The following is a 25,900-nucleotide window of genomic DNA, read 5'->3' as shown; positions in this document are numbered from 1 at the left end:
ATTATAAATCACAGAGGTTTTATTGTACATACAAATTTTCCTGATTTTAAAGACACATAATGACTTAACTGTGAAAAACAAAGACTTTTAACATTTCCTTCTTTTCATTCCTCAACATGTAAGTATGGAATTAGTTTGAATTGTGTTGTGGTAAAATGTTCGGTTTTCAAAAACTGCTCTTTGAGTTGCTGCCTTGAATTTCACAAAAATACAATTAAGTGAATTTTGGCTTGAGATTAGGACAGAGTTTTCAATAATTTTTTAAATAGTCCTACACATCCTTCTGCCATTTTGTACTATGTATTTGTGTGAAATAGCATTCTCAGGTCTGAAAAGTATAAAATCAAAACACTGACCACCTACAGACTACACTGAAGATGTTGTATGTCCTTCAGTATCAAGTGTTCAATGAAGACTTAATTCTTAAAGTAAAAATGAACAATCACATCCATCTTATCAGTCTGCAATTTGACTTTTGTCTTTAATGGTAAAATTATGAATATAGCAAATAATTATTTCAAAATAAAATTTCCTTGTGATTTATTATCAGTAAATATTCAAGTTGTATACCTATTCTATACACCTTGTATCCAGGGTTATATAAAATTTCTTGTGCTAAAAGGGGTTATGGTGGAAAAGGTTTAAGAAGCTCTGATTAACAACATATAGTGCTTAATATAATAAAATAGGAATCTGATGACATATAAGCAAATGGTCATTTATAAATGAAGGTGAGCTATCTCAGGGAGAATACAACAGTGTGCTAGCAGGTTGTTTATATATCAGAGCATAGTATATAACAAGGCTGATCATGGGGTCTGGAGAGATGGTTCAATGGTTAAGAGCACTGGATGTTCTTCCAGAAGACCTGGGTTCAATTCCCAGCACCCACATGGCAGCTCACAACTGTCTGTAACTCCAGTTCTAGGGGATCTGACACCCTCACACCAATGCACATTAAATAAAGTTTAAAAAGTATTAAAAAAAAGACATTTGAAAAAAAAACAACAAGGTTGATCATGAAAATACCTAGTGTAGAATTAAACATCATTGGTGGTCAGCAGAGACAATCTGCATTTCTCAAGGATGGTTCCAACGATGATTAGGAAAGCCTTGACAGAGGAAGAAGATAGTATTCATTGCATATTTAGTGCAATGTGATCAATAGGGAGGTGAGGAGCTATAAGAATCTTCCCCTTGTTACGAACTGGGTCAAATGGTTTACATAGCTGATTTCAGGGTACCTCTACAAACACTTAGGAGGTAAACATCATTATAAGTAAATGAGCAAAGTGAGGCTTGGAAGGGATGGACCCTTGGTTTGAACACAAACCTGATAACAAGGTCCATGAATATTTTGCTATGACAAATTCCATTCCTTCACTTAAAAAACTAAAAATAGTTGGAGGTTGCAAAAACTACAGATGAATTCTTGAAATGAGGAAGCATTCCAGATGAGTAAAATAGCTTAGGCAAACTTGGATATGGAGAAATTCTGCAGCCACTCAGTGCAGAGTGTAGCAGATCTAGTACTCCAGAATGAAGCAATCTGAATATCACCTTGGGGGAGGGGTGGATGATGACAGCTCAACTGAGAATGTCATACATTTATGAGGTATATTAAAGAGATGAACATATTTAAGATAAAAATAGAGTGTCAAAAGTCAAATTGCTCTTGGCAGTGGAGCATACATGAAACTTTGGCCTCTGATGTAATCAAAATAAACAGGCAAATGTTGCCTAGCAACTGGGACAATGGCCACAGCTGATGTATGATCTCAACACAAGCTAGGAAGATCAGAGAGTGGGTGACTATACTTATGTGTATCTGATTATATGTCCTATCACTGGGCATTCCATAAGCTTATGAAGGTCCACAGAAGTCAGGAAGTCAAGCTTTTCTAGTGAGTCAAGCTGTTCCAGCATGGCAGGCAGCCCTGTAGTTACCATTGCTTTAAGAAGTTTCATACTAATTTTGTTTATCTTTCTCAAAGAAGAAACTGTCTGTCTTTGCAATACTGGGATTATAGGTATGTATTACAATGTCTGGCTCTGAACTGTGTTCTTAATATGAATGTTAAGATGGCAGAAATTATAGCAAGGTTCTCTTATCCAAGATGACTTTCAGAAGACCAAAATTAAAACAGGGAATGAAAAATAAGACGGCATGTGGAAATTCACAATACACAATGATCACAAATCTTCATAAATACTGAAGAGTCATTGTGACAGTAGAGAGAAGAGTATCTGTGGGTCTTGACTCTGTATCCTGACTGCATGAACTGCTGTGTGACCTTCAGCAAAGTCCTGAACTGTTCTGTGCCTACTTCATATAGCAGTGCATCCCAGTTTATTACTAATTCATCCCACCCTCGCTTCAGATAGAAATGCAGTGGGGTAGAGTATATTTTAAGGTATGATTGATTTGAAATTGAATTAAACAGTGTGGTCAATTGCCACACCAACTCCAGTGTCGTCCGTGTGACATGAACAATTATGTCAATAATAGCTGATGGGAGATACGTGTCCCACGGGACTAAGCTCCCTGGAGGTCCCTGGCAGAGTGCCTGCATTATGCTTCCTTCTCAGAGAAGATGTACTTCACAGATCATGAGCTCCCTGGGCTATGGGTTCTGTATAATTGCTTTTTTGATAATGTTCTAATTAATCTATGAAGCACAGCCAAAATTAATGAATGCTTGGGTTGTGAACTATAGAGGAAAGAGGAAGCTGGACATGGATCTTAATCAGATATAACAAAATGAGCTATTTTTTAAAGACCCCAAGCCGCTAGATAAAAAAAGTATAAAGGTTCAGGCACTTCTAGGGAATGAACACTCACCCACTAGGAATCCTTTAGGAATCCCAACTAAAGTGATTTATGGTAGAAAACGTTATCTCAAAGGAGGCAGATGGTGGGCCCCTCTGTTAAGGAAGTCCAGCATGAAAAACTTAAAGACTACAACAGAACCCCTTCCCCTTACAGGTGTAAAAGTACAAGAGTCCATATTCCAACAGGTAAAAAGGTTTTATACTAAAAGAGATATATGGTAAAAAAAAAAAAAAAAAAAAAACAAACAAACAAACAAAAAAACTAAAAAGGACTTAGAGAGGGTCTACAGCATCCAAATTGGCTAAGTGGGTCATGAGAACCAAAAAAGTAAAAGTGCATAATAAACTAGACAAGATGAAGGACACAGCTGCAACCACAAAAAAGTCTACACAAGTCTAGGGACTAAGATTAAAAAACACAGACTGCTCTTTGGGTCATAAAGTTCTTGTGGGTGAAGGGATATGTCTAGCACCAATTAATAATTGTGTGCTTGCTGTTTTTTTTTAAAGATGATGTAATTAAATTATTGCCAAGCTCTTGTTGTTCCTTGTATGACTTGATAGTTTTCTTTTCTGTATATAAACTACTGATTTACAGAAGTAAAATTACAGCAGATTCAAACCACTTCTGAGTGTTGTTGTCTGTGTGTCATTTGCCGAATCCTTGCTTTCCTGACTACCCAAGCCCTGGTTCTCCTACCGTCGTGATACCCCCAGTGGGCCAGTCCGTGACAGTCAATGACGGTTACCTTTGAATGTGAGCAAAAGTCTGTAATTTCCTACATACTAAGGGAATTTTTGGTTATATACTACTATTAATTCTACAGTATAACAGTATTAATACTACTATTAATATATACTACTATTAAATAAAATAATATTTTTTACATTCAAAGATGGTGAACACTTCTTTCATGCTGCCTATGTAAGGGATCTAAATAAGCCCAACTAAGCTAGTATCTTCTGTCTTAGGGTTAGTATTGTTGTGATGAAACACCATGACCAAAATCAACTTAGAGAGGAATGGGTTTATTTGTCTTAACATGTACCAAGTCACAGTCCATTGAGGGAGGCCAAGCAGGAATTCAAACAGGGCAGGAACCTAGAAACAGGAACTGAAGTGGAGTCCATGGAGTGCTGCTTACTGGCTTGCTTCTCATTGCTTGCTCATTCTGTTTTCTTATAGAATACAGAACCACCAGCAAGATGTGGTACCACCCACAATGAGCTGAGTCCTCTCCCATCAATAACTAATTTAAAAAATACACCACAGGCTTGCCAATCTTATGGGGGCATTTTCTCAATTGAGGTTCCCTCCTTTCAAATGACTTTAGCTTGTATCAAGTTGACACAAAACTAACCAGCAGATCTCTAATTCTAATCAGTAGACATAAACATAAATAAAATCAGGCGATATTAATACAATGGGCACAACAATAAAAGTATATGATTAATTTCCATTGCTTACTTGAATTCAGATACAAATTCTGCTTAGTTATTCATATAACATAAATAAACTAAGCATAGGACTGCATAAGATCAGTCACTAACAATAACCAGAATTAAATCAAATCTTCCTATCTGTGTGACACATGTTAAATTCTCTGGGGCTATGGTTTTTTATTTATAAATACGTCTTCATATGAATATGATATATTATATATTATATTAGAATACGATATATTAAAATGTCTTAATACATCTTCACCTTATGAATATACAAATACTGAGAAGAATAAATGAAATATTGTGTGAATCCTTTAGACTAGTAGTTGTTGGAGAACACCTCTGAGCATACTGGAAGATGATTGGCTCACAGTGATGTCAGAAACAGACCTAATAGCTGGAACTGGGAACCCAGTATCTCAAGATGAAAGGAATCCTGGCTGCAGGCCTTGTACAGAGTTATTGGCATAAAGCTGGGAAATGCAAAGAACAGACTATCCACAGCACATATTAAGCAATACCACCCCAATAACCTCTGTCCTGGGCAATGGCAATGCACTTTTTCTCTGGATGGAACCATGAATTTAAAAACACACTTTGACAAAGAGGAAAGCCATACCTATGCCATTGAACATTCAGAAATCAAATCACTCTCTCCATGTGGCACAGGGGTTTCAAGCACAGGCATCCACACACATAAAACCTGAATGATCACAGGTAGGATGTTTTATGAGTATCTAGTAGAAACAGGTCTACAACACAAGGAGATAGACTCCTGGAAAACAAGCTTCCCTAAAGAAGTTTCAAGTCATATGTTTCAAATGCCATTGGGGAAGAACACACTATGTGAAAGTCAACAGTTTCAAACACTGAGGAAATGATCTTCAAGGGCTGAAGACAACAAAGTAATATGAAACAGATTTTATACTTTTTAAAGTTCAGAGACAAAGGAATGAAAATGCCACATCATTCATAGACAAAGATGTGAATTATGGTAGGCATCCCTGAACAGGAACATAAGTGAGTGGATGAGACAATTGCAGATATTAATCTAACTACAGCAGAGAAAGAGCTGGAGAATATTAAAAAGAAGTCACAGTGGTGGACAGTATAAATTATATCCATGAGTTTCAGTTCCTTGTTGTAGGGCCAGCCTAGAAAGTTATAGAAAAGTTATAGAAAAAGCACATATAACTGGAAAACGGACTAATAATTCTATTTTCTGCAACTTTCTCTGGCTACATTCTTAATATAGCTGATGACAAAGTAGAATAAGAAAAAAGCCGAGCTTTCGATTTCTCTGAGGAACAGTATTCTTTCACACTTTTCACAGCAACTGTTCAGGATATCCTTGGAGGTATCAGGGTCTGGTTACTTGAATCACTTGTATGAAGAACCTCACTCTATCACAGGGTTCAGGGGGTGCAACAGCATACTAAGAGAACTTGCTGTCTTCTATGTGATTCAGAACTCTAATTCTGACTGATGTTTTGCTGTGCTGGCAAGACCAGAAGGCTGCTTACAGGTGGGATCTTTGTAGTCTCATTCCTACTCAGAGCAGTGGTCATCAAACTTTTGATAAATGTTAAGAACTTTTCCAGAGATTTAGATTCTTCAGTGGCCCTGTTTGGGTGGCCAGAGAAAGGGCTTGAGAAATTTCTCAAGAGAAATTTTAACAAAATTTATCCCATGGGACTTTAGTGCAGATACACCCCAGTTGATACTTCATGAAGCACTGCCCAATTGATTCCAGAAAGTTGCATGACACCCCCAGGATAAGACTGGGAAAGCATAAGTGTCATGGTCAATCTAGAGTTACCCTAGTGACCCATTTCCTCTGTTTGAAGGCCTCCTCTTCTCTGAGGAGATTCCAACTGCTAAAGCATAGATCACTGTGTCTAACGAGACCTTTGTTAGACATAGCTACATTCATCACTCTTTTGATATCCATCAGAAAGTCTCTTATCAATGTTCCCCTCACCATTCACCTCACATGCACCCATGTCATATGCACTATGGAGCCTACATAACAGAGGCAAATTATATAAGGTTAACTCAATGAGCTCAATAAAAGCAGATATGAATCCTTTCCTAACATATAAATATCTCCTCTCTCCAAATAAATCTAAACATTGGATGTTTTTAAAGACAGATTGTATGTAACCTTGGCTGACTTAGAACTTGCATATACACCAGGCTAGCCTTGAATCTGCAACAGTCCTACTATCTGTGCCTTATAAGTGCTTGTTGGATAGAACACAAAGGTTTCCTTAAAAGACTATTTTACTTTCTGAACTCTAATTGACAGTGGTCACCTGTCAATTTATTTTATTTTATTTTTTGAAACGGGGTCTCACTATATATCACTAGTTGTTCTGGATCTTGCTCTGTAGACCAGACTGGCCTTGAACTCACAGAGATCTGCCTGCCTCTGCCTCCCAAGTTCTTGGAGTAAAGGCATACACCACCACATGTGGGCTCAAAGTTATATTTTTAATCTTTATGACTTTAAGAGTATTTCAGGGGCTGGAGAGATAGCTCACTGGTTAAGAGCATGTACTACTCTCTTGGAGAGGACCTGAGTTCAGGGAGCATACAGCCATCTGTAAATCCATCCGTGATCCAAAGCCTATAGTCTCTCCATGGGCACTCATACTCACATGCACATGTCCACACACAGATACACACACACACACACATACACACATATAATTTAAAAAATCCAAATCTTAAAGAGTATTTCAAAGGGATTGGTAATAAAACACATAACTACTATGCTGTGGGATGTTCTGTATGGCATATGTGTTGCTGATTGGTCAATAAATAAAACACTGATTGGCCATTGGCTAGGCAGGAAGTATAGGCGGGACAAGGAGGAGAATAAAGCTGGGAGGTGGAAGGCTGAGTCAGAGAGACACTGCCAGCTGCCATGATGAGAAACAGCATGTGAAGATGCCGGTAAGTCGTGCAGAGTCACGTGGCAAGGTATAGATTAATGGAAATGGATTAATTTAAGCTCTAAGAAAAGTTAGCAAGAAGCCTGCCATGGCCATACAGTTTGTAACCAATATAAGTCTCTGTGTTTACTTGGTCAGGTCTGAGCGGCTGTAGGACTGGGAGGTGAGAGAGATTTGTCCTGACTGTGGGCCAGGCAGGAAAACTCTAGCTACACTACTATCAACTCTAAATATTAAAAACTTTGGAATGAATGTATTTGAACCATTTGTGTGAAAGGAGCTAAGCAAATAAATTTTCTAAGTAAGCGAAACTGTATGTGATTCTTCTTATCTAGCTAAAGGCACAAATCCTCCAGATGTTGGATGCCAAATATGAAATCAGAAACTAGACTGAAACAAATATGTCATTAGAGATAAGAAAAGCATGGGATTCCAGAGCAGGTGAGTCTAGCTGCCCATTAGCTTGCCTCTCCTTTTTTTATACCTTTGTGTTCTTGGCAAGGAAAATAAAGACACTAATGCGTACAAACCAAGATGAACAGCTGGAAAGAATGACTCTCAAAGCTAGTTTGGACTGCTGCTGTGAGGCTTCCAGTTTACCTGTAGGAAACCCCAGGACAAAACGAAAATCTCAGGCACACATGACAGTGGATGGAAGTCTAGTCTATGCACAGGGGAAAACAGTCAAGGGCATCTCACTAGAGAGTTTTAGAATCATCCAGATTAGTTTTATTTTAGTATGAACAGAGTCCCTGAACACTGTTGTATTAATGTAGAGACTTGTTTGAGGTTAGAAAGAAATGGTAAAACAACATTCATTATTTTTCTCTATACATTGCAAATAGTTTTTGAAACTTAACATGCTCATCATTTGACTAAAGCTTAAGAGTATATTATATAAAAGGTGGAAATAAGGAACAGATAATAATGCAACAGCATCCTGGGGTTCTGTTCATATTAAAATAAAGCTAATATATTTTGCAATTCAGTTAATGTAATATTTATTGAGTAAGTGCTATGTGGAAGGCACTATGGTAGATGTGTGGAGGTTCAAAGATGAGGTTATGTTTCTGGCAGGTTCACAGCATAGTAAACCTTAAATTCTGAAAACCAAAATGAGACTGTAATAACTTTTCATGCATTAAGACTCAATGTTTGGGAAGTATTTTTCAGAGAGCTGTTGAATATATACTAAGAAATAATAAATGGGGGTGGATATTACTTTCCTAATCTTTAAAATGGATACAATAAAAGTATTTTATATTTTCATCACTACCATGTTATATCAATACTCAGGGTAAGTCAGAACACAGTATTTTTCAGTAAATGTAGCAATGAGTATTAACATTGTTCCAATACAAATTATGCTAGCCTATTTTCATGGGGCCTATTGCAGTCACTTTGAAATAACTTATTACTGTTTAGTATAGACAAAAGAACACTACTGTGCATGAACTAAGCAATGCCTCTTTGCTACTAGCATGAGTACAGTTGTTACCTAAATAGCTAACGTTCAAATAAATAGACTTACTCAAGTTCTAGATATTGTAAATTATCCTTAAAATATGAAGTAACAGAATAACTCAGAACTGTCACAGAAAGTGCCAAAATAAGTCCGTTGAAAAGTATTGGGTACCTGATGTGCTTTCCTTCAAGCCATTCAGAGGGACATATAAAGAACAACTGTGCTTTCCCAGAAGTCCTATTAATACAGCATATTAGAAAAATATGTTGTTCTCAGGCCAAACATAAGGATGCTAATACATATGTTCCAGATTCACATCATCTTCAAAACGAAGGAACTGTAAACTATAAAAAGGGAGAAGATGCAAAGACATGTGTGTGTACAGGAATACAAGCCTAGTTTCATCAGACAGTTCATATTTTAGGAAGGGAAGTATTTCTACCTATGAAGTGGTAAGAACTTAAAGGTATAGCTGTTGTTATAAATCATCAATAGGGAAACTAATAACCTGATCAGTTTTAAGAAGCTAGCTCAAACTAATTACTCCTTTTTTGTTGGTTTTCTTTTGGTTCCATTCTTCTAAATTATTGTTTTATACTATACCTCTTACATTTTCATTGTGGGGGAGATATATTCTTGTCCAGTTCTACCAGAGACTAGAGGAACTGAAACTGAAATTAGTGGAGACTAATTCTATGTAATCAGCTCCTTCCATGCACTGGGAATCGTCTCTCAAAACTGAACCGCAACACAGACAGCATTCGTATCAGAACGACTGCTTCATAAACACCATCTCACAAGTTTGTAACAGATACAAAAATAGTTAAAACACAGGTACACACACACATACATGCTTTCCCTCTTTAGCCTCTCACCCCAATCTCTTCTTCTCCATCACTCTCCAATGTGAGTTTTCTAGTTTGACGTGAATTTGCTAACCTCTGCCACTTCACTTCAGCCCTTTATACTTCTAGAGCCCAAGTGTAACCCCTTACCACATCCCCATGAAATCAATACTCCTTTCAGATACTGAAAAATCAAACTCATTCCCACGAGCAAAATATCAGCTCTTGGCCAGAGAATACACTTCCCGCCTCTGAGCAGTACGTGCCGCTCGCTCCTTATTGAACTGCTCTGCAATGCAGAAATTTCATCTAGAAAAACATTTTGACAGGCAGGAAGCTTCCAGAGCTTCTGAATAAGCACGCCTGTTTCACTGATGCACAGGTGGTCTGTTCTTAAAGACTCCTGGCTCCCAAGTCCCACTGAATAGGGGAAGCTGCATAAACTCTTGGCCTCATTTTCTCAGGGTGCATGCACAGCGGGAATAATGAGCTTGCTTCTCAGAGAGTAAACAACTGGAGAATGTGGGGCCCTAACACTGACATCCTGAAATCTCTGAGAAGACACCGTGTTCTTGAAAGAGCAGAAGTCTCTATCAGTGATGTTATCCTACTACAGTCTTGGTTTGTGTTCAGGGAAACAGAGCTAAAACATGTTACAACACTTGCCCTACCACACCCAGTATGTGTCAGGTACACAGAAAGGTCACGCACAGTGAGCTCATTCTCTGAAACAGAGGTCATAGACTGGGGGCCCAAGGGAGTGGGGGGGTGGGCGCAGGCCTCCAGGGTCGGGTAAGGGGCAGGTGTCTAATGCTGGAGACCAGAAAGTGTCAAGCCAAATCATTAGATAGCTGCTGCTGTACTTTCAACATGAGGTCCAGGGGACGCAAACCCCGGTTTTGTAAACCTTCATGTCCTGTCAGCAGATAAATTCCCAGCTGTAAGGCCAGTAGGAGTGTTCCAGACAGGAAGGGTGGGGGACAAATTCCTTCAAAGTTAGACCTATCCGGAGAGAAACGATAGCTTCAGTCGTGGCAACAGTAAGAGAACGAGTCCCCGGTCGGGAGTCAGCTGGCCAGGGGATGCTTAGGGCCTGCAAAAGTCAGACGCGGCTTTGGAGCAAAGCGACTCAAATCAGTACTCACCGTGAGAGTGACGTCGGGCTAGAAGACCTCAGCTTGGTTTAGAGGATGATTACATTCGGGTTGAAACTCAACCTCTGCCTTTCAGTTCCGAGCCTAAACTGAGCCCTCAGAGTGACGCACAGGGCGGGGCGGAGCCTGCCACAGCTCTTGCCCTGCTCCGCAGGATGATCGCCCTGAACCAGCGAGCCTGGGCTGAGGTCCCTTGGTGCTCCCTAGTGGTGCTTGGCTTTCCCAGGCTGGTTAATTTAGCCCACAGCCTGTGGTGCAGACCAAACGCCCTATGTGCCCTATGTACGAGGCAGGGGAGGGCAGGTCTACTGCTCCGGAATGTCACTTCTTGACTAACAATATAAGCAGCAATGGTGGGCGCCCTTCGCCAGTACACTCCCTAAATAGCCCTTTGAAGCCCTGAAGCTAATGAAAGGTTATAATCCCGGATTCCAAACACCTAAAACTGTATATTATATATTTTTTAAGAACAGTCTAACAGAATACAAATTGTACTAAATTATTGTACATTACACAGTTTCATGATTGAAAACTTCAAAGAATGGATTTGAAACTATTGAATAAAATGTGTGAATGCATAAATTGATACTGCTATTCTAAACTGATAAATTAATTAATTAAGGTAACAGTCTAAGAAGAAAGCCAAGTTATAGAGTGACTGATGCAGTTAGTTACCATATTTTAAAAGACATGTGGAAATCCAAGTTTTCCTAAAGCCACAGACCAACTAAGATAACCACTCTGGTCGTTGGGCTTGGGGTTGGAGTGGAGGAGTGATGGTGACCAGTATTTGAGGAACAGAGGACCCAGCTGAGAGGACAACAGCTGAGCAAAGATTCAGTGCTGTATTCAGCCATACAGAGGTGATAACTGGGAATCACAAAAGAGGGAGCTCTCCCTTTAACTGCGGTGTCAGCCGGGGAAGGTGCCGCCCTCCACCTTCCCACTTAGGGTGTCCCACACAATGGACTTGTTCTCATTTTCCTTTTACTTCCATCAAATAGAGCCTGAGAAGTAAGACAATGTCCAACGCTGACATTTTATAATGCCCCCAAAAAATCTTGTTAGAATTCTTCTTAATGAAAATATAACCTAAATTTCACTTCTTGTTTATAGCTAGAATTGTCCTTTCTTTGGGAGAAGTTAGGTAGTTCAGTCCTAGTTTTCACTGAGTTATTTTCCTCCTGATAAAAATAGCACAGAGTTAGCTGGGACATACTCCATGAGGCACGAAACCCGCTCGGAGCTCCCAGAGTTAGGCAGCTGTGACTTCAGCGAAAAGTGGGAGGAGGGAAGGATTTCTGTGCTGCAGATGAGTCAGAATAGTAACCACAGGGATAGCAGTACTCTTTCCAGAAATTCTTAGGAGAAAGGGGCTCCCAGCTCAGAAATGAGCAAGCATGTTCCTTACTGCCTCCTTTGCCAGGCAATGCTGTGCCTGTCACGTTCTTTGAGGGTTGTCCTCTGTCTGAGTGTGATTTTCAGATCATGTGGTGTTTTCATTACCTGACAGTGCCTATTCAATACTTAAATACTAGGCCTTGCTCCACCCTGGGAATCAATTCTTTGACCTCAAAGCTGAGCATCTTCATTTTGGACAAATTCTCCATTGATACACAGGTAACCTAAGACAGAGTCATTAAACAGTTGGGAGCTTGTAAGAAAAGCAGGGCATCAACCTCACCCTAGACTTTCTGAATCAGAAATCTCATTTATTTTAGTAACTCCCTATGATCCAATTGCATATAAAAATAACATGAGGGTTACCAAAAGGAATGCACTGCCAAACGTTGGTTACTTATACATTACTCTACATAATATTTTTAAATCAGTTACAATTATATTATGATTACTAATTTTAAAATAGATTTTCCTTTAAAATCAGAATTTAGCCTTGTCTTAAGCAAAAGTGTTGATATGATTATGAACTTAATGTGCCACTTCGTAGTACATTAAAGTATATGTATAATTATTAAAATAAAAACGTTTCCTATCTACCTGAATCATCTCACAAACCATATGATACCCAGGGGATTCTAACTCTGAACGTCAGAATTAATCCAGTTCCTGGCACAGATTATGAAGAAGAAAAACAGGAACTGTGGTACCAAAGTTAAGAGAACATAACCCATGCACAAAGCATTTCCCCAATGGCTGCTTTCCTTTTGTTGATCTCCTCCCTTTCAGATTGGGGAAAACATTGCTTGCAGCTTCTTCTGTTTACAGACAAGTTGCTGCTGAAGAACAAACCATCAGTGACCTAACCAAACTTTCTGTTCAATTAGAGAGTTCTCCTGCCTCTCAATCCTTAGTGGATACTTGCCACTTGACAGCTGATGGCATATTCAAAAATCTTTAGCATATTGCCAATTTTACATTTCAACAGTGTGTCCCCCAAAACTAGAATGTAGAAAAATTATATATCTGTAGTCTTTTGTAGAAAGATTGAGTCATGTTTGTTACATTGGCCGGTCAAATATGCTATACTCAGAGAATTCAGAGAAGGCTGGGGTTAAGAGTGCTTGCTGCTCTTAAGGGACACCTGAGTTCATTTCCTAGTACCCACACAGGGCAATTTATCATTGTCTAAAACAGCAGGCCCAGGGGATCCAACACCTTCTTCTGGCTTCTGAGGGCACCTACTCACATGGCCCATACCCACACATAGACATACACATTTACATAAATAAAAATAAATCTTTTGTTGTTGTTAAGATGAGCTTGGAAATAAGCAGCGTGAGGAGACTTCGAACCATAAGGACAGCAGTTCTACAGAAAGGTTTTGACAGCAACAGTTTCTGGTATCAGCCCTAACTGAGGTAAATGCTGAGCTGTGGTTGTAGCAGGATTTAGGCAGAGAAGCTCCATGTGCTGTTATACAATACTCCAGGCAACAAAGCCTGAGTCTCCTTCTGCTGGATTCCTGTGAGTTGCCTTTGAGCTGCTTACTGTCCCTGAAGAAATTCTTTTCTATCCTAAACTAGACAGGGTGGATTCTAATCAGAAATAACTTTGACTATTACATCTTAGTAGCACATTCTTCTACTGAGATATTCCATACAATCCATTTTGATGGTCCAAATAGTTGTCAGAAACCTTCCAGCAATAAAACTGGATGACAAATTACACATCACAATTATTGTCATATTGACTCTAATCGGAGTCTATATAATGTCTACAATTTCATTAGTGTTCATTATCAATTTATTAAAAACTGAATTTTTAGTGCTCAACATTTTGCAGTAACTATTTTGAGTTAGATCTATCTAAATTACATCAGAGTTTTGGATCTTTTAAGCCTATAATTACATGGCAGATAGGATATTGCTGACAGAGATAATCACTCACTTTGTTAGGACAAATTCTGTTTTGGAGTAGGCAGAAACATTCTATAAACACATCACTAGCATAAAATCCAATATATGTTTATTTCTGAATACCAATATAATCAATAATTATACAGTCATTAGTTATTTTAACTGTCATGTTGAATGTGTTCATAATCAAGCAAACTAGGACTAAACTGCTGTGGGATGTTCTGTATAGCAAATGTGTTGCTCTGATTGGTTGGTAAATAAAACACTGATTGGCCAGTAGTCAGGCAGGAGGAAGTGTGGGCGGGACAAGGAGGAGAATAAAGCTGGGAAGTGGAAGGCTGAGAGAGACACTGCCAGCCGCCACGATGACAAACAGCATGTGAAGATGCCGGTAAGCCACGAGCCATGTGGCAAGGAATAGATTTATAGAAATGGATTAGTTTAAGATATAAGAACAGTTAGCAAAAAGCCTGGCATGGCCATACAGTTTGTAACCAATATAAGTCTCTGTGTTTACTTGGTTGGGTCTGAGTGGCTGTGGGACTGGCAGGTGAGAGAGATTTGTCCTGACTATGGGCCAGGCAGGAAAACTTTAGCTACACTAAACCTCAAAGCCTCCACTATCTGCCATTTGGTCATGACTTCTCTGTTTTGGGATATTTTCTTTCTTATATGTATTATGGTAATTATACAGGAAAAGTCTTCACTTATCTCTCACCAATACCCCCTGCTTTTTTCATCGAGGCCTGAGATTCTGTTACTGAGTTGTAGCCCTTTCAATAAGGTATCAAAAGAAATAAGAGAATGCCTATGTGGCAGTTTGAATGATAAATGTCGTCCCTAGGCTACTGTACTTGGATCCTTGGTCGCCAGTTGGTGGTGCTGTTTAGAGAGGTTTGGGAGGTGCAGCCTTGCTGGAGGAAGTTCTGCACCGGTGGCATGCTTCACACTGCAGCCAGTTCACTCATTTGCTTGGTGATTGATGTTGAAGACGTGTTCTCTCAGCTTGCTACCATTTCTCTCCACTCTAATGGACTCTTATCCCTCTGTCACTGAGAGTCCAAATAAATTCTTCCTTCTTTGAGTTCCTTAGTCATCATATCTGATCACAGCAATAGAAGGTAACTAATACAACTTAAAACCTAAGAATTAAGGTTGTGAGAGAGGTTGGAGAGAAGAATTAAACCCTGTAAAATCTATATTCTTCCAAGTTTGCCTTTAAACACTAAAACAAAAAAGATGTGGTCAAAATGCCTCCAGTTTCCACCTATGCTATGTCCCTCTGTTTCTAAAGATAGAACAGGGTTATTGACCACTTAACCTCAGAAAGGTGGGCTTGTAGCTTCTTGTGTGAAAAAGAAAAAACTGATGAAAAAGGCCTCTCAGCTCACAAACCTATTCTAGAAAAAAAACTAGGTGTTGTGTTCCGCTCACTAGTACTGAGTATCCAACAGTTGCAGTTAACAATAATTCTGGAATCTTCAAATGACTTCACTAAATACCACTGTATACATGGGTTTGCTAAATACAGGTCCCAATTACATAAAAATTAAAACTTCGAAAATCTTCTCCAGCACATTAACAACAAATACTGAGGACTGACCAGAGGGACCACAGTGAGCAGGTTTCCCAGGAGTTGGCAGCTGTCCAGCCCTAGTGCAGTGCTTCATAATTTTATTTCATTTCCCCCCCTTTGCAGCAGCCATTACAACAGAGATTGTATTCACCTTCTGCTGAGCTCAGTTATACTAAGGAAATACATGGCAAAGAGTAAATCCAAACTTCAGACTGTTAGACTGAAGAAACAGTACCTCTTCGGTGAGCAGCAGTGTTGTGGGGTCCCCAGTATCAGCAACAAAGGTGGAAACAGTGCAGCTCTGAAATAGCAAAGCATCCCTGTATTTAAGAGTCATGGTCTCTCAATGTTATTTGCCATTTTTACTGTCTGGTAGAAGAGAGATTTGAAAAGGTCTATAGATGCACTCAAGATCTTAAATTTGGGTGGTACTGGTCCCAGTCTAATTTTACAGGTTCAACATCTTTTCACTGACTCTTGGATTGAGTACCCTGAGGATTCTGAACACAATAAAATATCAACCATTCATCAAACAAATGGTATCAATGTAAAAATTAACAGACTTCATGGGGTAATCATGAGTTTTAAAGAACAGGTACTTAAATGAAATACTGTGTGGAGAAATATCAAATAGCATAAGATTTCAGATAATCTTGTATACAACTGATCACACACAGAGTTGCAATAGGATCAACAAAAATTTTTCTCTTATTTGTGGACTTGAAAGGTGAGGTTTCAGTGATTCCTTTATAAGTTGCAAAGCTCAAAAGTGTTAATATTGCAAGAAAATACTCAGAATTTATGGAATTGTCAAGGACCATTCATGAAACCAAGGTCAATCCTACCTCTTATTGTTTGGGGAGCTCATCAAGGTTACCTAAATTCTCTGAGCTATTGTTTCCTAAGGAATAGAGGAAAAATAATATAAGGTTCTGAGAGGGTTTTATAACATAATTATACACAACACTCAGCAGAGAACCTGGTGTGATGAATGATTATGAGAGATATTTGAGTCACTTTTTGAATAATTAGGAGAACAGAACAAGAGTTCACTCACACTATATGCAAAGCCCAAGACTATCTACAAATATTTATTATAATAATAATACCTATTGAACACATTATATGGCAGAAATAATTATAGCATTAATGGTTTTAATAGATTTTAAATCATTCAAATCATTTCAAGTGGCTAAATCCAGGACGGGAGAGATGGCTCAGTGGGTACAAGCTCTTACTGCTCTTGAAGAGGACCTGTGTTCATTTCCCACTCATGTCAGCTCAGAACTGCTTGTAATTCCAGTTCCAGGGGTTCCAACCCCTCTTGCCTCAGAGGGCACCTGCACTTGTATGGTGCACAAAAGCTCACACAGGACCTAACACACACATAAATAAAATGTTCTTAAAGAAGCTACATCCTCTCTCCCAACATAGAAATAATATGATACCCAATAAGTTTTCATATGTCATGCCCTTCCAATCAGATGTCAAAACAAATAAGCAAGCAGCTATGTGGCTGTATGGATGATAAATGCCTCCTGTAGGCTCCAGTACTTGAACACTAGTTTACCAACTGCAGTCTAGGGAGTTTTAGGAGATGCAGCCTTGCTAAAGAAAGGATGACACTGAAGGCTGGGGTCCTGGGGTGTATGTGTGTTTGTTGCTTTCCCTCTTGGCCCCATTGACTTGTAGAGCAGAGAGGATCAAAGCCTTTCTTGGATTCAGAAATGACCTACTTTGGTGGCTGTAGCAGCTCCACCAGCATGGTCTTTGGAAGGCTGACTGCTCCCCAAAATTGCTGTTTTTTTCTTGGAAACAGAAATTATTAATTTCAGTGGGAGAGAACACCTTAACAGTGTGCAAATTATCATATTAAACAACAGTCAGATTAATACACTAAACACACACACAAAGTAAACAATCATTCATAATGTTGCCTGGAGAGTATATAAATAATGAAAAGGAAAGCAAGTTTCACAAAAGTTCTCCCCTGAGCAGTCATCATATTGAACCATAAAGCCTTTCCAAAAATGTCACTCCCTGTGTAGTGGCTACGTCCTTTTTTTTTATGGTTCAACAGAGCATGTGTAATGAGCGACACAACCTCTATGGAGGGTGATTTTAGTAATAAATCTTAAAGACACAATTATACTTAGAAAATGTCTTAGAAAAATAAAAGCAAGAACTTTTCAATTAAAGTGTGAACTACTATAACATCAAGAAACTGAAAACAGTATACACAATACTTAGGAATGTTGAGTACTTATGATGTGCTAAACACATACTCACTGCCATCCACAGATGGAAGAAAACTCTGAGATAAACATGGTAGGAACAAATACATATGAACAAGACACTATTCACACATATCTGGAATGTATTAAAAAGTTATAAGATAAGACATACACAAACAAAATAAAATGCAGCGCTATTTTACATACAGTGTTTCAAGAGTAGGTGTCTTGTGTCCTACACCTGTATCTTGACTGAAGTGCTGGCTACACAGACTTGCACATATAATAACATGGCCAGAACAATGTATACATGATGGATAAATATTAGTTCCCTAGGATTGATATTGTACTATGGATATATCATCAATATCAATATATAATAAATATGGATATGGTAATCAACATCTATATGCCATTCTTACAACTTCCTGTGAATCTATAATTATTCTGAAATCAAATGTTTTTTTTTTTGGTTTTTCGAGACAGGGTTTCTCTGTGTAGCTTTGCGCCTCTCCTGGAACTCACTTGGTAGCCCAGGCTGGCCTCGAATTCACAGAGATCCGCCTGGCTCTGCCTCCCGAGTGCTGGGATTAAAGGCGTGCGCCACCACCGCCCGGCTTGAAATCAAATGTTTTAAACGTGTTAGGGAAAGACATGGTAAGTATAATAAAGATATTAGCCGAGTATCTATAAGCAAAAAGCACAGTGCCTGTGATGAAAATTAAAGCAAGTAGAGTTAAGAACTGATTAAATGTCACAGAAGAAAAGACCTGGAGATGGGCAACAGAAAACATCCCAAAAGACCCCAGAGAGCAAAAGGGCCAGAAGAAAGTTATAAGGAGCATGTGGGTGTTAGTGAGGGAAAACAAGCTGCTAGCTCACATGTAACTGCCAACTTCCAAGGAAAGGTTTAGAAACAAAGTACTTAAAAAATACGGTCAAAATATTTCCAAATGTTATGAAAACTATAACCCTAACAGTCCAAGAATTTTAATAAATCCCAAGGAAGGGTTGGATATTGTGACAATGCACTATTATGAAAATACTTCTTACATTCCAAGAGACTGGAACTTTTGCTGGACCGCACAACCAGAGGTCACCTTGAAGTCACTTAAGACTAAAGACTGCTATCTTATTGTGTACTCTGCCTTTAAGAGGACAACGTAACAACCAATCTTACTTGTCTTGGATTTCCAGGTAATCAACGTTTATTATCCAAATTAAGGCATAGCTGTAATCTTAAATTATGTACTCTTCCATGCCCTGACCCAGAGTAATGCATATGTGTCAATTGCTGAAGGCAGCAAATACAGAGGTAGAAAGCAACTGCCTAAAATGCACCATAAAGGCTGAACACGTTAATGGACATTGGCTGATGAACAATGATGTCTGTTGCACTGTCTGTTGTCAGGAACAGTTGGGATAAGTTGGATCCAGTGACATAGTCCCTTATGAAGCTGTTAAAGATTTCTGTGAAGTATCCTGTTCTTTCTCCCGTGGGATACTTACTGTGCTGTTCAATAAAGACAAAGCAAAGTCCTTTGTTAGGGACAGAAACACACAGATACACACAGTGAAAGACCACACAGACACAGATTCACAAGACAGCCTTTAGGCAGGCACAGATTCAGACTCATGCAACAGAGAGAAGATGGAAGGCATAGAGAGCATGGAAAGGAAAATTCAAGTCTGGACCACTCTTGGTTAAATGACTCCAAGAAGTTCTTCTATTTCTTTCTTTAATAAAACACTGATGCATTATTGTTGACTTGAGTTAATCACTATTGCAGTTAATTCATGCAGAGTATAAAACAAAGGAACAAGCAGATCTTCAAGTTTATATCCCCCAGACACCCAGTGACGATGCCATCTGCCTCATGCAAGGAAGTTGGTGAGACTGTACCTTCCCCCAACCCAGCAATTCTCTTTTCTGTGTCCACACAGAGTGAAGAGGAGTGTATGAGGCCACTGGCCTGCCTTTCTACTTAAGACACAGAAAACAGTCTAGAGTTTTCAAAGGGGTGGGATGCTGACTCTAGCTCACAATGATTTACACAAGACTAATCTGATGCTACATGTGACAGTTTTGAGTACACAAACTTTTGTGTCTGAATGACTGTGGAAATTTTTAAAGGTTTAACTTTGAAGCCAGCATGCACAAATAACTGCTAAAATGGATTTGTATCCCTGTTTATTGAACTACCTTAAGAAACTGTAACAAGGACTGGAGAGATGGCTCAGAGGTTAAGAGCACTGACTGATTTTCCAGAGGTCCTGAGTTCAATTCCCAGCAACCACAAGGCGGCTTACAACCACCTGTATTGAGATCTGGTGCCCTCTTCTGGCCTTCCGGGACACATGCAAGCAGAACACTGTATACGTAATAAATAAATAAATCTTTAAAAAAAGAAAGAAAGAAAGAAATTGTAACACACCATCTGAATATCCTCAAAGGTAAAACAAATGCTTATCTTCCTAACATACAAATAGTAACTGAAACTGCCAAAGTTACTCAGATTCATATCTGGGTAAACAGAGGAGCAGATAATAATCTTAGTGAAAATAACTGAGAGGGGAGATAAACTGTTTTATGGTATGAAGACAGTGGAAAATGGCTTTCAAATTATGTCAACAATGGAAATTATCTTAGATTATTGTTGAATTTTATTGTTCTGAAGTCACCCATTTCTTGTTTCATAACTCAAAGAATTACAATGCACCCTTAAATCAATATGAAACATCATTGGTCAGATTTTCATCTTTTATTTTTTAATTTTCATTTAACCCATGCATTTTAATTAATAGCATATTAGACTTCGTGGAACATGATTTATAAGCTCTGGCTAAAATATGTAGCTTTTGGTGTGTTTGTTAAACCAGTTCCATACTTAATAGTCACTCCATTAAATGACAATAATGTATTACAACATGAAAACATATTATCTGGAAACATTATCCAGAGAAAAGATACCTTTTTAAAGGGCAGGCAGATTCCTCAGCACCACAAATTATAGTACTTTAATTATTATTCACAAAAATTTTGTACAGCATGATGTAAATGCTCCACAAATAAGTACAAGTTACTTTTATTATAAAAGAGTATGAATATGTGCTATTGCAAATGTAACACAGTAAATGGGATATTCTGATTGGGGAAAGTATTGATAAATGTTGTAAGGAGCAAGACTAGTGAGTAACTCCTAATGCTATGTAGAAATTTTAAATGAAAATATGTGCCCTGTTTCATAATCCAATGACACACACTCTGGCAACACCTCTGGCAGGGTTTTGTTCTATTTTTTTTTTTTTTTGTTTTGCTTTGGTTTGGTTTTCTTCTTTGTTTTGTTTATTACTTAGTTCCTATTCAGCATCTCTAGGTAGAAATCTGCAAGGTGGTCCAGTCTCATCTTCTGGTCTAGAGGCAGCTGAGCTTCCAAGGAGTCTGGAGAATCCTCTCCAGGCTGTCCCTATATTTTATCTCAGCAAGGAGGGAGGACTCTGCCTGCACCATAGAACTCCAAATGACTTTATACTTCTTTGGATGATAGAGTACAACGAAGAAAGAGAAGAATGAAGAGATGTAGAAACAAATTACAAAAAGATGACAACAGTAATATGAAAGTCTATGGAGTGTGGTCTTTGTATTTTGAGGTACAATTATTTTTTTAATTAATTTAAAGAATTTTGAGAATTTCATGCATGAATATTGTATTTATATAATTTCCCCTCCCCCTCTCCTCTCATGTCTCCCATCATAAATAAATAAACATATATACACACTGTGATGTCTATTCTTGGTTGTCAACTTGACTACATCTGGAATTAAATAAAATCCAAAAATGAAGGGTACACCGTAAGGGAATTTTACTTAATTTGAATTAGGTAGATCCATTTCTAATCTGGATCTCTGAGGCAGGAAGACACATTCTTTTAATCCAGATCTTGAGGCAGGAAGATATACCTTTAATCTGGGCCACACTTTCTGCTGGAAGCTATATAAGGACATGGAAGAAGGAAGCTTTGCCTGCTTGCCCTAGCCCTGCTAGCAAGTCCATTGCTTCACTGACATTTAAGCCTACTTCTTCGAGATTCCAGCATCTACCTAGATAAGCTGAGACATCCAGCCTCGTGGACTGAGCAACTTCTTGATTCTTAGACTTTCTGTTCACAGCCAGTCATTGTTGAATTAGCTGGACTGCATCCTATAAATCATTCTAATAAATCTACTTTCTATGTATATAGAGAGACATTCATTCTATAAGTTCTGTTATGCTAGAGAACCCTGATTAACATACATACATACATATATATATACACACACACATACAGATGTATACATACTTACATACAAACATATATAGTCACACACATGTATACTTACATACAAATATAAAACCTGCTGAGTCCACTTAGTGTGGCTATATACCTGTTTAGTACTGACCACTTAGAATTGGATAATCTGTCAAACAGCCCATCCCTGGAGAAGAGTGATTCTCTCTCTTGCAGTAGGTATTAATTGCCCATAGTTCATCATCTGGGGTGGGACCTTGTGAGGTTTCCCCCATATATATTGGCATATGTCTTAGTTAGACTTTCTATTGCTGTGTTAAAACACCATGGCCAAAAGCAACTTGGGAAGGAGAGAGTTTATTTTAGTTTACAATTCTCTACTTATACTGTATCACTGAGGGAAGTCAGGACTGGAACTCAAGGTAGGAACCTGGAGACAGAAACTGAAACAGAGACAATGGAAGAATGCCGCACACAGCTTGCTCCTCATGGCTTGCTCAGCCTGCTTTCTTACACAATGAAGGCCCACTTGTCTAGGGTTGGTCCCACTCATGGTGGAGTGGGCCCTCAGACATCAATCATTAATCAAGAAGTCAAACAGACTTGCCTTTAAGCCAATCTTATAAAGGAATTTTCTGAATGGAGGGTCCCCCTTCCCAAATGATTATAGCTTCTGTCATGTTGACATAAAACTAACCAGGACAGCATGACAACTAGTGTTGTCATCGTGCAGGTCTTGTTTGGGAGACCATAGTTTTGAGATTTCATAGGTGCAATTTTCCCTGTCATTCATAGAATATACTATCTTGAAGCAGATGTCCCATTCTGGTCCTCTGACTCTCACAATATTTGTAGCCCCTCTTCTGTGATGTTCCCTGAGCCTTAGGTGTAAGAGTTGTGTTGTAGATGTATCAGTTGAGGTTGGGTACCCCACAATCAGTTGCTCTACATTTTGGCCAGCTATGGATTTCTATAATAGGGATTAAGTTCCTCCATACATTTCATTTCATACCTGATGTATACATAATAAAATCCCACTAGAAAAAGGAATTTTAGCAGGGCCTAAATGCTCCCTGTCAAAAGGCTTATAACTGAGAAAACTCAATTTAAGAACACACACATAGGGAACAGAATTAAAAACAGTATAGTATACTCATAGCTATTGTCGATCTCCAAGTAGAGACAATTATCTACTTAAATTTGAGTAGAAGGAACTTAAAAAACACCAAAGAGAAAGGAAGTCAGGCATTTTTATCCTGAAGACCAAAGTACTGAGTATCTCATAACATAATACCACCAGAAGAAAATGTGGAAAAACAAATGCCTCCTGTTAAACATAGTGTATTGCCACTATAACCAGACTAAAGAAAATAACAGAGAGACTGAAGGGGAGGTGAAGAGAGGTAAGAGAGTCACAAAGAAACAAAACACAACATTTAAACCTATATTTTAAGTCTCAAAGAGCATAATTTACAAACAGAAATGCAGGGGACAAGTTTCAGTACCACTAACAATGCAACATAATAGTAAATTGGGAAAGAGGATTAACTGGAGACTGTTGTGGAATATTCCTTTACACTGTGTGAAGGTGTGAGACTGTTGGGGAATATTCTTTTACACTGTGTGAAGGTGTCTCACTGTGATTGGTTTAATGAAAAGCCAAATGGCTAATAGCTAGGCAGGAGGTATAGGTGGTATGGACAGAGAGAGAGCTAGGGGAATAAAAAAGGCAGAATCACCAGCCAGGTGCTAAGCAGGATGGGCATAATGGGAAGAGGTAATGAGCACATGGAAGAATGTAGATTTAAAAATGTGGGTTAATTTAAGTTATAAGAGCTAGTTAGAAACAAGCCTAAGCTAAGGGAGAGATTTCATAGTTAATAATAAGTCTCCACGTCATTTTTTGTGAGCTGGTGGCCCAAAAAGAAAAGTCTGTCTACAGGAGGCAAACAATTAACACATCAAATCTCAGTGTTATGTGAATGGAGGTGGAAGCAGGATGTTCACCATCTGCCCCACTACAGCAAGTTTACAGCAGTCTGAGGCAGCTTGCCTGAAATATAAGCAAGTAAAAAGAGGTGGTGTATGCAGCTCAGTAGTAGAGTGCTTGCCTAGGCTGTGGGAAATCCTGGGTTCAGTCCTCAGTATAATTGGGGGTTGGGGCTAAAGTAGGAACAATAAAGAGATACTTAAGTCACAGACATCCCAGGAAAAATATTCGTTTAAAAAACACAAAATGGGTACATTTGGGAATTTTTTAACTGTGAAAACAAAATTAAGACTAATGTATCAGAATTGAGCTGCACCAATCATCTTCTCTGTAAAACAAGAAGCCTACACAGCAAGAGGTAGAAAAAATTTGAAAGAAAATACAAACAAATGTTCATAATAATTTCCTGCTGATTGACTTTGTTCGGAGAAGCCAATAGGAAAGCACATTCATAAAACTGCTTCTTCCTAGGGAAGAAAAAAGCATCTTTAAAATACTCTGCACTAAAAAATACTCTGCACGTAAAACTTTAGAACTAAATATGTGGGTGTGCGGGTGCTAGAGACATAGTTCCTTGAAAGCCTGAAGTATGGTGGTACATATGGAGGACTGACATAAAAAGCCTTTGTATGCACAGGTGCAGAGGCACCTACATATACATGCACTCCTGTGTATACACAGGAACATGCATGTGCACACTCATATATACACACATCCCCAAAATCAACTAAAATTGGGGTTCTGAATCCAAATAATTTTGGAACCTGGGTTTAGATGGATTTGGTATTGGGCACTATTGTCCAGGAAAGCAAATGGGACTGACCTTCGCACATTTCTACCACTTTAGCTCCAGTTTGGTACATGGACATGATAAAGAATGACCTACACTCAGAATGAACTCTTACAGTGGCTTATAACCATAAAACAATGTTTAGGGGTCTGCTCTAGGACTTGATTTATAATGATGGCTAAATCAGTTACATGCCAAAACACTGTTCAAACTATCAAGACAGGTTCTTCCCATGTAGCCCTGACTGGCCAGGAACCTTGCTATATAAATCTGTGTCAGTTCTCCTACCTTTTCCAACCCAGTGCTAAGATTACAGGATTGTGCTACTCTATACCCTTTTTGTCATAATTGGAAAATATGTATCTGCCTCAAATTATAACTCATTTCCAGCCCATGCTCTTTTCTTGTCTTTGCTTATAAAAAATGGTATTTCACTAAACACACAGTCTTCCTTGTCTATGGATTCAACCAACCATAGATCAAGGATATTTGAGGAAAATTACAGATCTATACAACACAGGTATGACTTCCCCTTGTTATTCTTCCATAAATAATATACTACAACAACTGTTCCAATGACATTCACTTGTACTAGGCATTCTTAGTATTCTAGAGGTAATAGGATATGGAAGGACTTAGATTAAGTAGACATCCTATGTCACCTTATGTAAGGATGTGAGCATCCACGGAGTTTGTTAGCCACAATTGGCCTTGGAATCAGTTCTCCATGAAAACAGAGAAATGGTACTACAGAAAGACATAGGTCAATGCACCAAGATGTAAAAGATGGCCATCTTTCTGGGTTTTAGATTCTAGAGATGGTATTGTGTCCTTCAAATAGTTTTTCCAATGATTATATTTTAGATGTATGACTTTTAAAGATTTCCTAAAACCTAATGTATTTAATAACTATAAATATGACATTATCACATTAAAAATACACACAAAATTATCAGTGAGAATTGAGACTATGGGTAATATTATTTTTTCTAGTTATATATTAA

The 25,900-nt window shown here is 38.5% G+C and overlaps 1 protein-coding gene across 11 annotated transcripts in view; it reads right to left on the bottom strand.

Moving 5' to 3' along the window:
* Window positions 1–25,900, bottom strand: part of Cast (calpastatin) — a 97,861-nt gene that overhangs the window by 56,569 nt on the left and 15,392 nt on the right. For 6 of the 11 annotated variants that reach the window (XM_052743748.1, XM_052743742.1, XM_052743746.1 and 3 more), the window contains exon 3: window positions 15,828–15,893. The exons of 3 other annotated variants lie outside the window; for them this stretch is intronic. In XM_052743748.1, coding sequence (XP_052599708.1) covers window positions 15,828–15,893 — 66 coding nt within the window. Of the gene's footprint in view, window positions 1–10,690; window positions 10,821–15,827; window positions 15,894–25,900 lie in introns of those variants that run through there. 2 more of the 11 variants (XM_052743750.1, XM_052743751.1) reach the window with 1 other exon arrangement.

The sequence above is a fragment of the Peromyscus californicus genome, unplaced genomic scaffold (assembly GCF_007827085.1).
Source record: "Peromyscus californicus insignis strain IS unplaced genomic scaffold, ASM782708v3 Scaffold_18__1_contigs__length_77618521, whole genome shotgun sequence".
In the NCBI taxonomy this organism is placed as follows: domain Eukaryota; kingdom Metazoa; phylum Chordata; class Mammalia; order Rodentia; family Cricetidae; genus Peromyscus; species Peromyscus californicus.
This window is presented reverse-complemented; position numbering and strand designations above follow the sequence as displayed.